Source organism: Mobula birostris, chromosome 4, assembly GCF_030028105.1.
Source record: "Mobula birostris isolate sMobBir1 chromosome 4, sMobBir1.hap1, whole genome shotgun sequence".
Lineage (NCBI taxonomy): Eukaryota > Metazoa > Chordata > Chondrichthyes > Myliobatiformes > Myliobatidae > Mobula > Mobula birostris.
This window is the reverse complement of record NC_092373.1, coordinates 53,438,129-53,454,518: the sequence shown is the minus strand read 5'-3', so window position 1 is coordinate 53,454,518 and position 16,390 is coordinate 53,438,129. Positions and strand designations below refer to the sequence as shown.

General features: G+C 39.8%; 1 protein-coding gene across 4 annotated transcripts in view; it reads left to right on the top strand.

Annotated features, from left to right (window-relative positions):
• ect2 (epithelial cell transforming 2) overlaps window positions 1–16,390 on the top strand; it is a 67,206-nt gene that overhangs the window by 45,707 nt on the left and 5,109 nt on the right. For all 4 annotated transcript variants that reach the window (XM_072254573.1, XM_072254571.1, XM_072254572.1 and 1 more), the window contains 3 exons: window positions 1,020–1,158; window positions 7,456–7,610; window positions 8,088–8,195. In XM_072254573.1, coding sequence (XP_072110674.1) covers window positions 1,020–1,158; window positions 7,456–7,610; window positions 8,088–8,195 — 402 coding nt within the window. The remainder of the gene's footprint in view (window positions 1–1,019; window positions 1,159–7,455; window positions 7,611–8,087; window positions 8,196–16,390) is intronic.

The following is a 16,390-nucleotide window of genomic DNA, read 5'->3' as shown; positions in this document are numbered from 1 at the left end:
AGCACATGAAGGAAATTACTAGACCCTAACTGTATTTGTCCACAAACCATTAGAGTATTGACAAAGTAAAAGATGACCAGATCTGGGACCCTTGCTATGACTTATGATGTGAATGTGGAAGGTTGATTGAGTAAGTTCACAATCGTAGTATCATCTGTGTCTTTGGCTACAGAGTAAATTTGATCAGCTGGAGATTGAGGTAATTTGAAATAGATTTCCTCCCCCCCACCCATCCACCTAGGGGATGTTTGAAATGTTAAACATGCTACCAAGAGGGGACCATGTTCTCATGACAAGTTATTCAGATGAACATGTGAAATGCCAAGGCGCAGAAGTCTGCAGGCTGAATGCTGAAAAGCGAGATTAGTAGAGAAGTACGTGATGGCTAGATGGACTTCATGTGCTATACCTGCCTATTCCTTGTATTTTCAGCATTTTACATTAATTGTATTTTAAGTTCCTTTCTTTCATCAGTGTATAAATAACTTTTACGGAAGATAATCAGGGATAGGGTGCCAAAGCCATTTCAAGCTAATACTAATGCTTTTACTAATTCCATTTGTGCAAGCTCATCAATTTACGGTGAATTATGACAAGAAAATAGTCTTTCTATGCCTACTGGTAAATGTGAACCTAAGGACAATCTTTAAGAAACAGCATTTTTACAACAATCTCATAATTTTAACTTGTGCAGATAAACTTGTAGCCATGTCTTGATCTAGATGCAGCATAAAGGATAATGGGGAAAATATGAACATTAGTAAACCTGAGGCAACTACAAGCATTTAAAATGCTTTTGGGGACAGGGTGGTTGATGTTTCTGATGTAAATGAATATAGTTTACCTTAATGTCTTTGGTTGCAAAAGTTTCAAATTTTAAAACTAGTTATGTTCTACTTTCATAATAAAAATTGTCTTATTGGAAAAACTATTGTTTACGCCTATGAGACTTGACACAAAATGATAATTATTTCCTGTGTTTTTGGTACATATTTGTTAATTGGCAATTTTATTTACAGATAGCAAGAAAACGCCACAAAGTAATCAGTTCTTTCAAGAGTCCTCATGGTCAAACACGACCTCATGCATCCCTCAAACACATTGCGCTGATGCCTCTTTCTCAGATAAAAAAAGTATTGGATATTAAGGAGACTGAAGGTCAGTGCAAAAAGTTCGCTCTGGAAAGGTATTTTAAAACTTGATTTTTTTTTTCTTATTCCTCCATTTGGTTCTTCAGCCCAAGTACCTAATAAGAATTTATCAGGTAGGTTTTAAATTAAAGATACAGTGAATTCTGGATAATTGGGACCAGTGCATTTCTGACACAATTAAATGGTTGCCCAAATTCACTGAGGCTTAATGGAAATAGTTAAAAAGGTATTTTTTAAAAAAAGACAAACTGCTGTTTTACTGAGTAACCAATTGTGTTGAAACAAAACAGAGCAAATACAGTACTATAAAACTGTATTAGTTCCTAATATTTATCGACAGAAATTCAGCATACACTGCCATGTTCTCTTGATTGTAAATGAACAAGATCAACACAGATGCCTCGTGTAGATAATGGGCGACCTTCATACAATACGATCAACTATTACATCCTCCAAATCTTCATTTTCATTGGAGCATTCAAGATGATTGTCAATGCCTTACAATCTTTCATAGTTCCTAACTTGTTGAAGTAGTGAAATTGTTTCATTTTCACTCCCAGCCATTTCTGGCACCTCCAAGTCTGAATGCTTGAAACCACAATAAGCAAAACAATTCTGAATTGCCGTACTGCTTATTCCTCACCAACTGTCAGTGACAAAAATTACTGTTTATTGAACACAAGCACACATCTGACAATAGTTAGAAACTGTTTAGCAACAGTCTCCTGCAATTCAGCTGCACCATGCCCCAAATAAACAAAGGAAATTCTGGCTGTTTTCTGCAGACCCCCTCCCTTAACCCTGGACGCACCAAGTTTTTCTCAAAGTCAGAAGAGAAATTCTTGTCTTTAGCCATCATCAGGCTGTGCTCCTACTCCTCGAGCACAAAGAAAAGCTGAAATGGGAGCATTTTGTACCGAAGGTCATGCAATGAGGGTCCAAGGAAACTGATGAGATTCTATGTGACTTGTGGCTTGGGAGACTGGTCCATGTTCAAAAATTTGGCTGTCGGCTTAAATGAATTTGTCACTACCGTCACAGACTTTATCAGCAATTGTGTTGAGGGCTGTATACCAAAGAGAACAATTCTAATGTTCCCAAACTGGAAACCATGGGTGAACTAGGAGATCCATTCCCACCTGAAGTCCAGGTCTGTCGCATTCAAATCAGCTGACCCTGACCTTTACAAGAAGTCAAACTAAGGCCTTCATAAAGCTGTCAGAAATGCTAAGAAACAAGATCGAGACCCAGACCATCCATCAATTATGACTTACAATCAACAAAACAAAGTCAAACGGCATTGCTGACAACACATCCCTTCCCAATCAGCTTAACTCATTTTATGCACATTTCCAGTGCACCTGAATACACAGTCACTGCTGCAGACTTAAGATCAGTTTTGTGGAGAGTGAACCCATAGAAAGCATCTGGCCAGATGGTGTCCCTAGCCTGTGTGTATCACCTGGCAAGAATATTTGCAGACATTTTTAACTTCACCCTGCTTCAGTCTGTGGTTCCAATCTAATTTAAGAAGACCACCATCATCTGATACCTAAGGAAAACGTGCCTTAACAACTACTGCCCAGTGGCTGAGACACCCACTACCACTGATCCAAGCTGGTAGCATGGTCAGGTGCCGCAACCACTTCATGTCTGGGTGTAATATTAGTTCGTGTCCTTGCATCTTTGTTATGATCGGAAAATCCTTGCCTTCATAAGTTATTGTGTGCTATGTGCTTTACACCCTAGTTCGAAGAAATGTCTCGTTTCTATATGCATTATATGGTTATAAGTTATATACACTTGGCTGTTATAAGTCTACAGCAAATACCAGCTCAACAAACTTTGGACCCTGGGAGTTAACGCCGCCCTCTGCAACTGGATCCTAACTTCTCTAACCAGTAAGCTAGACTGCAGTCAGTAAGTATAGGCAACAACACTTCTGCCATGATAATTCTTAATGCTAGTGTAATTTGAACACTATTCTTAACACAAGGCTGAATCCTCGTACTCCTTAAATACTTGTGACTGCTTTGGCTAGATTCTGTTTTTACTCCATCTAAGAGTTGACAGGTGACACCACCACTGTGGACTGTATCTCAAGTAATGATGAGTCAGAGTACAGGAAGGATTTAGAGGTCTGGTCTTCTTGTAAAGATAATAGCCTTTCCTTAATGTCATTGACTTTGGGAAGGAGGGCATGCACATGCCCCTGTCTACATCAGTGGTGCTGATGTTGAGAGTTTCAAGTTCCTAGGAGTGAACATCATCAAAAGCCTGTCCTGATCCAACCATGTAATCATCACTGACAAGAAAGCTCACCCATCAACTACTTTCTCAGGAAGCCGAAGGAATTTGGTGTGTCCCCGCCAGCTCTTAATGATAATAAGTACGTTATTGATCCTGAGTGGGATTTAAAAACACACTTAGCAGTGTGCAGACTTAACTAACAATACAGAGTAATAATATGCACAATAATATAATTTTACCAATTTTATTTAATGTACCATAGAAAATATTCTGTCTAGATACATATCTGCTTGATGTGGCAACTGCTTAGCACATGACCGCAAGAATTTAGAGTTGTGGACAGAACTCAGCGCATTATGGCAGCCATCCTTCCATCCATGGACTCTCTGTATTTGCTGTCTCAGTAAAGCAGCCGTCATAATCAAAGACCCACCCTGGACAGTTCTCCCTTCTTTCATCAGACAGTAAATACAAGAGTCTGAAAGAATGTATTACCAGGCTTAAGGACAGCTTCCCTTCTAATATACGGTTAATAATTAGTTCCTTAGTAATCTTACTGTGAGTTATATATACTGTGTTGTGCACCTTGGTCTGGAGAAACATCTTTCGTTTGGCAGTAAACACGTATCCGGTTGAATGACAATAATAAACGAATTCCAATTTATTATCAAGATCACAGCATGCATGCTTATCATCACAACCAGTAAGAATCTCTGGCTTATGATTAATCAACATGGAGCAATAGCATTTGGGAATCTGAGGGATTGTGAAGCAGCTTTCAGATCGGGGATGTGATAGCTCTTAGGGAAGCAAGAACTGTGCTTTCTCCATCAGGCAGTCAAAACGGGAGCGTTCTTGGAGAATATACCACTTCTGTGATACCAGGGACATGAGATGCATGTGGCAGGGAACTCAGAAGGTAAGGAGAGGAAGACCCTGGCCAGAGTCAACGCACACAAAGCTGTGGGCCCCGATAATATACCAGGTCAGGTTCTGAAAGACTGTGCAGCCCAGCTAACTGAGGTGCTGATGGAGGTATTCAACATCTCTCTGGAACAGTCCATTATCCACTTGGTTTTCAAGGCAGCAACCATCTTTCCGGTGCCAAAGAAAGTGACAATAACCTGCCAAAATGACTATCGTCCACTGGCATTAACGTCAATCATTATGAAATGCTTTGAGCAGCTGGTCATGGAGCACATTAAAGCCTTACTCCTGGCTACATTGAACCCTTTCGAGTTCACTTACCACTTGAATTGATCCACTGATGATGCAATAGCCTCTGCCGTCCACCCTGTCCTGTTCCACCGGAAAAATGGGGTCTTGTATGTCAGGCTGCTGCTTATAGGCTTCAATGTGGTATTTAATGCCATCAGACCCCAGAAACTGGTAGGAAAATTGTCCTCGCTGGGCCTTAACACCTCCCTCTGCAGCTGGATCCTGGACTACCTAACAGAAAGGCCTTATTCAGTCTTTTGGGCAGCATCATCTTTAGTCCTATTATGCTGAGCACTGGCACTCCCCAGGGCTATGAGCTCAGCCCACTGCTGGTCTCACTGCCTTCGCATGACTATTCAGGATTCAGCTCAAACCGTGTCATCAAGTTTGCAGATGACACAACTGTTGTTGACCTCATGAACAACAATGATTAGATGGAATACAGAGAGGAGGTAGAGCAGCTGGTGAATTGGTGTGAGCAATACAACCTGAACCTGAAGGTGGTCAAGGAAATCATTGTGAACTTTAGGGAGGTGTAGTTGAACCATCCTCTTCTGTGAATACGTGGCTTCTCTGTAGAGAGTTAAGTGCATCAAGTCCCTGGGAGTGCACATCATGAATGACCTCACCTGGTCCCTTAATATCAACTCCCTGATCAAGAAGGCACAGCAGCAGCTCCACTTCCTAAAGAGATTGAGGCAAGCAAGGCTTCTTCCACCCTCCCAGCCCCTACCCCCATCGTAACTGCATTTTGAGCGTCCTGAGTTGCATCGCCATCTGGTATGGGAGCAGCCAAGCATCGGACCGGAAGTCCCTACAAAAGATGGTGAGAACAGCTGAGAGTATCATGGGGGGGTCTCCCTACTATCCATGGTATTTATCAGGCGTGCTGCATATGCAGGGGCCTTAGTATTATTGAGAATCCCACCCATCCATCTAGCATCCTTTGACTTTCTACCATCAATCAGGAGACACTGATGCATAAAAACAAGAACAGTCAGGATGGGAAACAGTTTCTTCCCTCAGGCTATTAGGCTTCTGAACTCCTTGCGGCATTGCATTCAAGGTTGATCTGTTCTGTACCTTATAATATTTAATTTATGCACTTTAGTTATATGTAATTCATCCATAGATTTTATTTTTAGTTTCTTAAGTTTTTGTATGTTATGTGAACTACTGTGCTTTACACCCTGGTTCTGAGAAATGTCTCATTTGACAGTATACATGTGTATAGTTAAATGACAATAAACTTGACATGTTTCTTTGAAAGTGTATACAAGCTTTGCAAAAAGATGAACAGCATATCGCCACCTACATAATCCATCTTTCTAACCTATCAAATATTTGATGCCTCACCAGTAGCCATTTGCCTATTGAATGTTATCTTAGGGCACGTCAGAACTTTAGCACTAGAATGTTTTATCTTTGAACTTAAAAGATTACATAAGAGTAATGACTAAAATTCATGAGGCCATTTCAGGAAGGTCCATTATCAGAACAGTTGGGATGAAGAAGATACATATTGAAATTGGGAAAAGTGCAGATTTGAATCTATGCTGTGACCCTTACAATTCTGCCATGACATTTCCGATGATGAGAAATTCAATAATATTCCTTTCTAAAAGAAAATGTGAATCAAGGTTTAATTGTTGAGTACTAATGGCGAAAGTTTAAATTGTAAATTATTTGTATCCCTCAGAGTCCAGTGATCAAAGAATCTTTTTGTAGAATATGGGTGTACTTGGTGACCTAACCACAAAAATGAGTTGCTAATGAGTGAAGCCATATGCACTACATGTCTGTAATACAGAAAAAAACAATAAGCTAAGTTGGACCTAAGTGAAATTAGCCATTAGAACACATTTGAAACTATATCTACCAAATCCTGTCATGGCAGATGATTAGAGATGCTAATAGGAGGAAGAGGTCTCAGAACCATCCCTTCCCTTGAATATGGTGGGATTAAGTATGACCATGTTAAAAGACATTCAAAGCTATGTTCATCCAGAGGTGCCATGTAGATGATCCATCTATTTGTTGAACTGCAGTTGATTTTAAATTTGGCGTGCTGTCTGAAATCTCACTGTAGCCCTTCAGTCTTGCCAGGGAGACATTGGATATTTGTTTGAATGGGCCATAACAACCTCTCACTCATTGTCAGCAAACCTAAAGAGTTGATTGTGGACTTCAGGTAATTTGGGAGGGGGCAGCAAACAAGCGCCATTCTGTACTGGGGAATCTGGGGTAGACAGAATCAGCAGATTTAAGTTCCTGGGCATTAACGTATTTTTCTTGTAAATACTGCTTATACACTCAGTGGCTACATTCTTAGTTACACCTAATCAGCAAATCATGTGGCAGCAACTCGATGCAGAAAAGCATGCAGACATGGTCAAGAGGTTCAGTCGTTCAGACCAAACATCAGAATGAGGAAGAAATGTGATCTAAATGACTTTGACCATGGAATGATTGTTAGTGCTAGGTGGTGTGTTTGAGTATCTCAAAAATTACTAATGTCCTGGGATTTTCACATGCAACAGTCTTTAGAGTTCACGGAGAGTGATGTGAAAAACATTTATCTAGAGTTTGGCAGTTCTGTGGGTGAAAACACCATGTTAATAAGAGAGATCAGAGGAGAATGGCAGATTGGTTTAAGCTGACAGGAAGGCATAAGTAACTGAAATAACCATGTTTTACAATAGTGTTGTGCGGAAGGGCACTGCTGAACCCGCAACACATTGAACCTTGAAATGGTTGGGCTACAGCAGTAGAGGACCACCATCATCCTTTTAATGTTTCTTGTGTATGTTGTATAAAATTCTTAATTGTATTACAGATTGCCGCAGTGCCTTTGCCCTGCTGGTACGACCTCCTACAGAACAATCAAATCTACTGTTTAGTTTCCAATTAATTATGGAGGAGCCCAAGAAGGACAGTTGGTTGAAGTTGCTTTGTCGACATGTGGCAAACACCATTTGCAAAGCAGATGCAGTAAGTTGTGGAAGATTTTGAATAATATCTTTGAGGAAGTGGAAAATTTTGTGTATCTTCTCTGTTGGCCAGACTAATTTGTCTACATAGATGACTACTATGGACTGATCTTTACAAAATTTGGTATTAATCCTGATTATTTTACTTTCACAATTTCTTACTACTCTGTTCTATTTCTTCAAGGTATTTATTTTTCCCTCAACATTAGAATAAGCAAGACTATAAACTTGTGATTGCAATCCTATCAGTTATTTTTCTTTTCAAATGATTCATTTTTACCTTTTTATTTATAATTTCTTCTAGTTCATGGTCATACTCTGAATCTTGTGATTTCCTACGGCCATTTTACTAGTATTTCATTATTTCCACACTTTTCCCTAAACAATGATTCTTTAGTCTATACATCACAAGCTCCTTTACAGCATGCACTCATGCTGTTAATTAATTGCACACTTTAATCTGGGTTTATTTTTCTAGGAGAATATTATTTTTAACACAGAGCCAGAATTTTTAGAAGTGAACACGAAAGATATGGATAGCACATTAAGCAAAGCATCAAGAGCATTTAAAAAGACTTCAAAGAAGGTATGTCATTGATTTAACCTGTTTCAACATTTACAGAAGATTGAAAGCCTTGAACCCCAACTTTATAAAAGAAGATTGACTATGGGGAAGTTTTACTGAGGTTACTGATTTTGAAGTTGGTCTCTTTCAGTTAGTATTTATTTAACCCAATTGAATTTTAATAGAACATTATCAAGTCTTGTAATTAAATGATTGTTTAATGTATTAATCATAAGACAAAATGTGCTACATCCATAATATTGATTAAATTTATTTATTATGGTACGTATAAAACTGCAAAAGTCTTAGGCACATATGTATAGCTAGGATGCCAAAAATCTTTGCACAGTACTGTGCTTTATGTCTTTCTAGTTGCCAAATAACACTTAATACTACTGAGTTAATACAAAGAGTTAATACTCATTTCTGTTTGCCAACCATCTTCCTATTTTACTTAATATGCAGTACTGTGCAAAAGTCTTTTGCACACTACAAATATACTATACTGTAAAAATGTATTAGTTCGTAATGGCTACTTAGAGGAATTCATTGAGTAAACACTGGCGTATCTTTTGATTGACTGTGAATGAACAAAATCATCACTGAAACCTAGTGCAGATAGTGGACTGCCTTCATTGTTTCTTGCATTAAGTAATGTTGTAATCGAACAATAAATTTCCCGGCATCCTGTGTAGCCACTAGCTCAGGTTCAGTTGTGTCATCCTCCTCACTTTCCATGCCTCATATATTTATATTTATATTTCACACCTTGGTGTTCGAGTACAACACTTCCGATGACTTCAGCCCCTAAGTCTTGTTCATTGTAATATTCAAGATGATTGTCAATACCTTCAAATTCTTTGTAGTTCTAATTTGTTGAAGTAGTGAAATAATTTCATTTTCACTCCCGACCATTTCTGACATTGTCATGCCTGAATGCTTGAAACTGCAGTGAGCAAAAGAGTTCTGAATTGTCTTGCTGCTGATTTCTCAGCCACTATCACTGACAAACTGTACTGCCTGTAGAAGGTTAACCTTGCTTTCAGTTCCTTGACTGTTGAAGATGATGTCAGTAGAGTTTCTTCAATTGCTTCAAGAATGTTGTCCACCATCTTTCAGTGATACATCTTTATATCCTTTTTTATGATTCCTATATCCCTGCACGATGGATGTTGTACTGGAAGACAGAAATTCCAGCTGGATGTTTCTCAAACATTCTACATTATAGTGTGCTGTATAATTGTCAACAAGCAGAAGAGTTTTGCTTGATTTGTGCTATAGCTCCATGCCCCAACTCATCAGCCATTTTTAAAAAAAAATTCAGAAGTCACCCATGAATTCTTATTAGATCGGTACTTGGTTATCCACTCTTGGCCCCTTAAAGTATTGAGGCTTAATGCTTTCCCAATAACCAACAATTTCTTTTTCAGTTCCTGACATATTTGAACAACTGTTATGCGATCCATTGCTTTCTTTGAACCTGATGATGTGTGTTTGCAGCAAAGGGAACTGTCCAGTGTGGCATGATAGAAAAAGGCCTGTTTCGTTGGCATTGTAGATAACATCTGCACAAAATATTTGAAGCAAGTCGGGGAGCTTTGTAGTTCAGAATAAAGTTTAATATCACCAGCATATGCTGTGAAATTTGTAAATTTGTTGCAGCTGTACAATACAATACACAATATAAAAACAAATTACACTAAGTATTTGTACTATATGTATATTAAATAGTCATGTTAAAATAAGGTCAGAAACAGAAATAGATTTTTAAACAAGTGTTGAGATAGTGTTCAATGTTCATTTAGAAATCTGATGGCAGAGGGGAAAATGAGTGTGTGCCTTGTCTGGATTGTTACTCAAGCCATGTGGAAATTGGCACAGGGTTACTAAAATCAGAGAGATAAATGTGTGGCTGAAAGATTGGTGTAGGAGAAGTGGGTTTCAGCTTGTAGGACATTAGCACCAGTATTGAGGAAGAAGGGAGTTGTTCCAGTAGAACCGACTCTACCCGAATCATGCTAGGACCAGAATCCTGGCAAATTACATAACTAGATCTGTGAATAGGGCTTTAAACTAAATAATACGGTGTTAGGTTCAAGAGCTTGGAAAGTATGGATAAAGTAAAAAGGAAGGAGAGTGCAGGGGTGCTAATTGAAGTCTGGAATAAAGAATAAGGGAAAGTTTAGAAAGGGATAAGAATTTTACTTCAGGCAATATGGAAATAAAATTGAGAAAGATGAATACTGGACTTGAAGGTATTGTATTTGAATGCACAAGTATTCAAAATACAGTAAAAATCTTGTAACAGACATTGGCAAGTGTGACATTGCTGACTCATGGTTGAAAGAAAATTACAGCTCGCAGTTTAATATCCAAGAATACACATTGTAATACAAGGACGAGTAGATGTGTGAGTTCGTTGGTTTAAAGAAATGAACACAAGTCCTTAGAAACAAGTGATTAGAAGACGTGGACTCCATGGTGGTAGAGTTAAGAAACTGCAAGAGTGAAAAGGCCCTGATGGAAATTAAATGCAAGCCTCTGAACAATAATCAGGATGTGGGGTACAAATTACAACGGGAGGTAGTCATGGGAGATGTCAATGTGCAGGTAGATTGTGAAAATCAGGTTGGTGCTGGATCTCAAGAAAAGGAATTTGTAGAATGCCTACAAGATGGCTTTTTAGGGCAGCTTGTGGTTGAGGCCATGAGAGAAAAGACATTTCTGAATTGAATATTGTGTAATGAACCATATATGATGATGGATGATGAAGGTAAAGGAACACTGAGGAGACAGTGGTCTTAATGTGATAGAATTCACCCTGCAGTTTGAAAGGGAGAAGCTAAAGTCCGATGTTTCAGTATTACAGTGGAGTATAGAAGCATGAGAGGGGAGCTGGCCAAATTGTGGCTGACAAAGCAAGTCAAAGAAAGCACAAAAGAGAGATCATGCAGTGTAGCAAAATTTAGTGTGAAGTATGCTTTTAAAACCCAACAAAGGGTAACTTAAAAAGAGAAAAAAAATGAAAGAGTATATGAGTAGTTATAGTAAAAGAGAGGCAAGGCTTTGCTGCATGCTTGAGTGCTCGGTTGGGTTGCCGATGGTTTTTATTTACTGGGGGGGCTCTGGGGTTCTAACATTTAACTGCCACTCATTCTTTGGGGCACTCCTTTGTTTTCATGGGTATTTGTGAAGAAGAAGAATTTCGGGATGTGTATTGTATACATTTCTCTGACAGTGAATATACCTATTGAGAATGGACATTGAACCACTGGAAAATGATGCTGGAGAGGTTGTAATGGAGAACAAAGAGATGGTGGGCAAACTGAATAAGTATTTTGCATCATTCTTGACAGCATGCCAGAAATTCAAGTGTGTTGGGGAGCAGAAGTGAAAGTATAAGCCAATACTAAAGAGAAGGTGCTTTGTTATCTGAAAGGACCAGATAGACTACAAGGAGGTTTCTGATGGGGGTAGCTGAAGAGATTGTGGAGGCATTAGTGATTTTTTTTTTTCCCCCAAGTATCACGGGATTCTGGAATGGTTCCAGAGGTCTGGAAAATTGTAAATGTAATTCCACTCTTCCTGAAGGGAGAGGCAGAAAAAAAATTATATGCCAGTTAGCCTGGCTATAGTGGTTAGGAAGATGTTGGATTCTGTTATTAGGGATGAGGTTTCAGGTGATTGGAGGCACATGATAAAGTAGGTAGAAGTCAGCATGGTTTCCTTAAGTGGAAATCTTGGCTAATAAATGCGTTGAAATTCTGTGAGGATATAACAGGCAGGTAAGACAAAAGAAAATTGGTGGATGTTGTTTACTTGGATTTTCAGGAAAGCCTCATGCTGCCTGTGAGGCTAATTAATATGGTAAGAGCCCATGGTATTAAAGAAAAGATACTAGCATGGATAGAGCATTGACTGACTGGCAGAAGGTGAAGAGTGGGAGCCTTTTCTGGTTGGCTGCTGGTGACAAGTAATGTTCTGCAGGGGTCCGTGATAGAATACAGTACAGGTTTCCCCCCGCCATCCGAAGGTAGAGCGTTCCTGTGAAATGATTTGTAAGCTGGAATGTCGTAAAGCAAAGAAGCAATTACCATTTATTTATATGGGAAAAATTTGTGAGCGTTCGCAGACCCAAAAAGTAACCTACCAAATCATGCCAAATAACACATAAATTTTAAAATAACAGTAACATATAGTAAAAGCAGGAATGATATAATGAATACACAGCCTATATAAAGTAGAAATACAAACCCCATTTCCAGAAAAGTTGGGATATTTTCCAAAATGCAATAAAAACAAAAATCTGTGATATCTTAATTCACGTGAACCTTTATTTAACTGACAAAAGTACAAAGAAAAGATTTTCAATAGTTTTACTGACCAACTTAATTGTATTTTGTAAACATACACAAATTTAGAATTTGATGGCTGCAACACACTCAACAAAAGTTGGGACAGAGGCATGTTTACCATCGTGTTACATCACCTTTCTTTTTAATAACACTTTCAATCGTTTTGGAACTGAGGATACTAATTGTAATAGATTTGCAATTGGAAATTTTGTCCATTCTTGCTTGATATAAGACTTCAGCTGCTGAATAGTCCATAGTCTCCGTTGTCTGATTCTCCTCTTCATGACGCACCATACATTTTCAATACGAGATAGATCTGGACTGGCAGCAGGCTAGTCAAGCACACGCACACTGTGTTTGCAAAGCCACGCTGTTGTAGCCCGTGCAGAATGTGGTCTGGCATTGTCCTGCTGAAATAAGCATGGACGTCCCGGGAAGAGACGTCGCCTTGATGGCAACATATGTCTCTCTAAATCCTAATATACGCCTCAGAGTCAATGCTACCTTCACATACATGCAACTCATCCATGCCGTGGGCACTGATGCACCCCCATACCATCACAGATGCTGGCTTTTGTACCTTTCGCTGATAACAATCTGGATGGTCATTTTCATCTTTGGCACAGAGAACTCGATGCCCGTTTTTTCTGAAAACTAACCAAAATGTGGACTCATCTGACCACAGCACTTAGTTCCACAGTCTTTCGGTCCATCTGAGATGAGCTCAGGCCCAGAGAACTCGCCGGCGTTTCTGCATAGAGTTGATGTATGGCTTCCTCCTTGCGTAATACAGTTTCAAGTTGCATTTCTGGATGCAGCGACAGACAGTGTTGAGTGACAATGGTTTTCCGAAGTACTTCCGAGCCCAGGTGGCTATAATTGTCACAGTAGCATGACGGTTTCTTAGGCAGTGCCGCCTGAGGGCTCGAAGATCACGCGCATTCAACAGTGGTTTCCGACCTTGCCCTTTACGTACTGAGATGTCTCTGAATCTTTTCACAGTATTATGTACTGTAGATGTTGAAAGACCTAAATTCTCTGCAATCTTGCGTTGAGAAATGTTCCTTTTGAACTAACAATTCTCTCATGAATTTTGGCTCAAAGGGGTGAGCCACGACCCATCCTTACTTGCAAAGACTGAGCCTTTGATGGACACTACTTTTATACTGTACCCAGTCATGATACCTCACCTGCTACCAATTACCCTGCTTAATGTGGAGTCTTCCAAACCGGTGTTACTTGAATATTCTGTGCACTTTTCAATCTTATTTTAACTCCGTCCCAACTTTTGAGTGTGTTGCAGCCATCAAATTCTAAATTTGTGTATATTTACAAAATACAATTAAGTTGGTCAGTAATACTATTGAAAATCTTATCTTTGTACTTTTGTCAGTTAAATAAAGGTTCACGTGAATTAAGATATCACAGATTTTTGTTTTTATTGCACTTTGGAAAATATCCCAACTTTTCTGGAAATGGGGTTTGTACTTTTCCACAATCATTGCTGCATTGTTCACCGTAGCGAAGATGTCACGCAAGCGCTCTCGGCAGAAACAGGGCGCAAGCGCTCTCCAGTAACCTTCAAGCTATGAAGCTGCCAAATCATACCAAATAACACATAAAAATACACAGCGGATATAAAGTAGAAATAATGTATGTACCGTGTAGTCTCACTAAGCAGAATTGGGACAGCGCCGAGCATATTGATGATGGTGTGTTAGGCTGAGTCGTCGGAGGTTGAGGTGGTGCAGTGGCCCCCACCCTCCGGGCAGCGAACCGATACCGATCCGCGAAGAATACAGCGGTCCAACAGTAGCCGGGACGCATCCAGCACATCATTAAGAAAAAAGCTGAAACAAACACGCTAATTAATTGGGTGCTGCCCGGCACGTAAGTGTTGGCCCATATCAGAGGCGACGCAATCGGCAATCTCGTCATCTCGTTGCCTGTTTCCATCAGGGCAGGCAGGTCATCTTCTTCTATGTCTGCCTGCCTCGATGTTGAACGTCGAGGTTGGTCGTCTGCTTTGGCTGATGTGGAAGGCTTGAAAAACGACAGTATGCTTGACTGCTTAGCCTCGTGCATTTTTCTATCATACAGTTCTTTGTAAGCACTCAAACCATCCTGCAAATATGCCCTAAGCCGACGTACCCTTTCAAAATTAAAGTCGTACTTTATCATTGCAGCGAAAATCTCACGCAGTTGCTTCACGTTCATTTCCTGGGCGACTTCACTTTCGGTCCATTCGCTACTGCATTCGGTTTTGATTGTTATCCTTTCCTCTTCCAATTGCATCAGCTCTTCATCTATCAGTTCTTGGTCATGGGATGCCAAAACCTCTTCAACATCATCTTCGTCAACTTCCACAAGTCAAACTCACTTTGTCCTTACTATGTTCACCGCGATCGAAACACTTTACTATGTCTAGTTCTATGCTAAGTGTAACACCCTTATGAGCTCTTTTAGGCTTTTCCGATACCTTAGAATTTATCTTGCTAACGACTGCTCACAGGCATGTGCTTAAGCAATGCCAGTGAGAATGCAGTTCTGAATCTGGGGGAGGAGCGGCTGCTCGGGGCGCGCGCTGCTTTTTCTGGTAACAGTGAAAATACCTGTTAACGAAAACAGGTAACTAATCTAGGTCTTCCATAACAGTGAGGTTTCATAAAGCAAACGTTCGAAAAGCAGGGGACACCTGTATACATGTATGGTTGTGCTCTTTGACACAAGTAATAAAGGCATGGGCAATTTTCTAATCAACAAGTGAATTGGGAAATTGAGTTGTTCAGGGACTTGAGTCGTGGTGCAGGATTCCCTAAAGGTTAACTTGCAGATTGACTTGATAAATGCAATGTTAATATTCATTTCCAGAGGACTAGAATATAAAAGCAAACATGTAATGCTGAGGCTTTACAAGGCATAGGTTAGACTATATTTGATGTATTATGAGCAGTGTATTGAAGTTTAGGATATGCTGGCATTGGAGAGGGTTCAGTGGTTTATGTGAATGATTCTGGGAATGAAAGGGTTTGATGTGTGAGGAGTGTGTGATTGCTGTTGGCCTGTACTGGCTGGAGTTTAGAAACATAAGGGAAGGATCTCATCAAAAACTGCCAAATATTAAAAGGCAACACACACAACATGCTGGAAGAACTCAACAGGCCAGGCAGCATCTATGGGTGGGGGAAAGTACAGTCAACATTTCAGGACTGCTGAAGGGATTCGACCCAAAATGTCAACTGTATTTTTTTCCCCATAGATGCTACCTGTCCTGCTGAATTCCTCCAGCACTGTGTGTGTCGGTGTTGCTTGGATTTCCAGCATCTGCAGATTTTCTCTTGCTTGTGAAATGTTAAAAGGCCTAGATAGAGTGGACATCGAGAGCATATTCCAGTGGGAGAGTAGGACCAGAAGGCACAGTTTCACAATAGAAGGACGTACCTTTAGAGCAGAGATGAAAAGGCATTTCTTCAGCTCCGTGAATGTTGAATCTGGAGTTCATTGCCACAAATACCTGTGGAAGCCAAGTCATTGGGTATATTTAAAGTGGAGGTTGATGAGTTCTTAATTAGGAAGAGTGTCATAGTTTGAGGAGAAGGCAGGAGAATGGGATTGAGAGGGAAAATAAATTGACCATGATGAAATGGCAGAGTAGGCTCAATGGGCTAAAAGACCTAATTTTGATCCTATGTGTTATGGTCTGTGGTCTTATTTCCACCTTGCTCAGCTGCCCTTTTGTGGTTTCTCTCCTCTTCCTGTTCTTGATCGCTGGTCCTTTTATCTTTTCCTGTTCACAAAGTTTATCCATACAGCTCTGTGTGTTTCCTTAGTAATGCATATAAATATAAGCTTCCATATGGA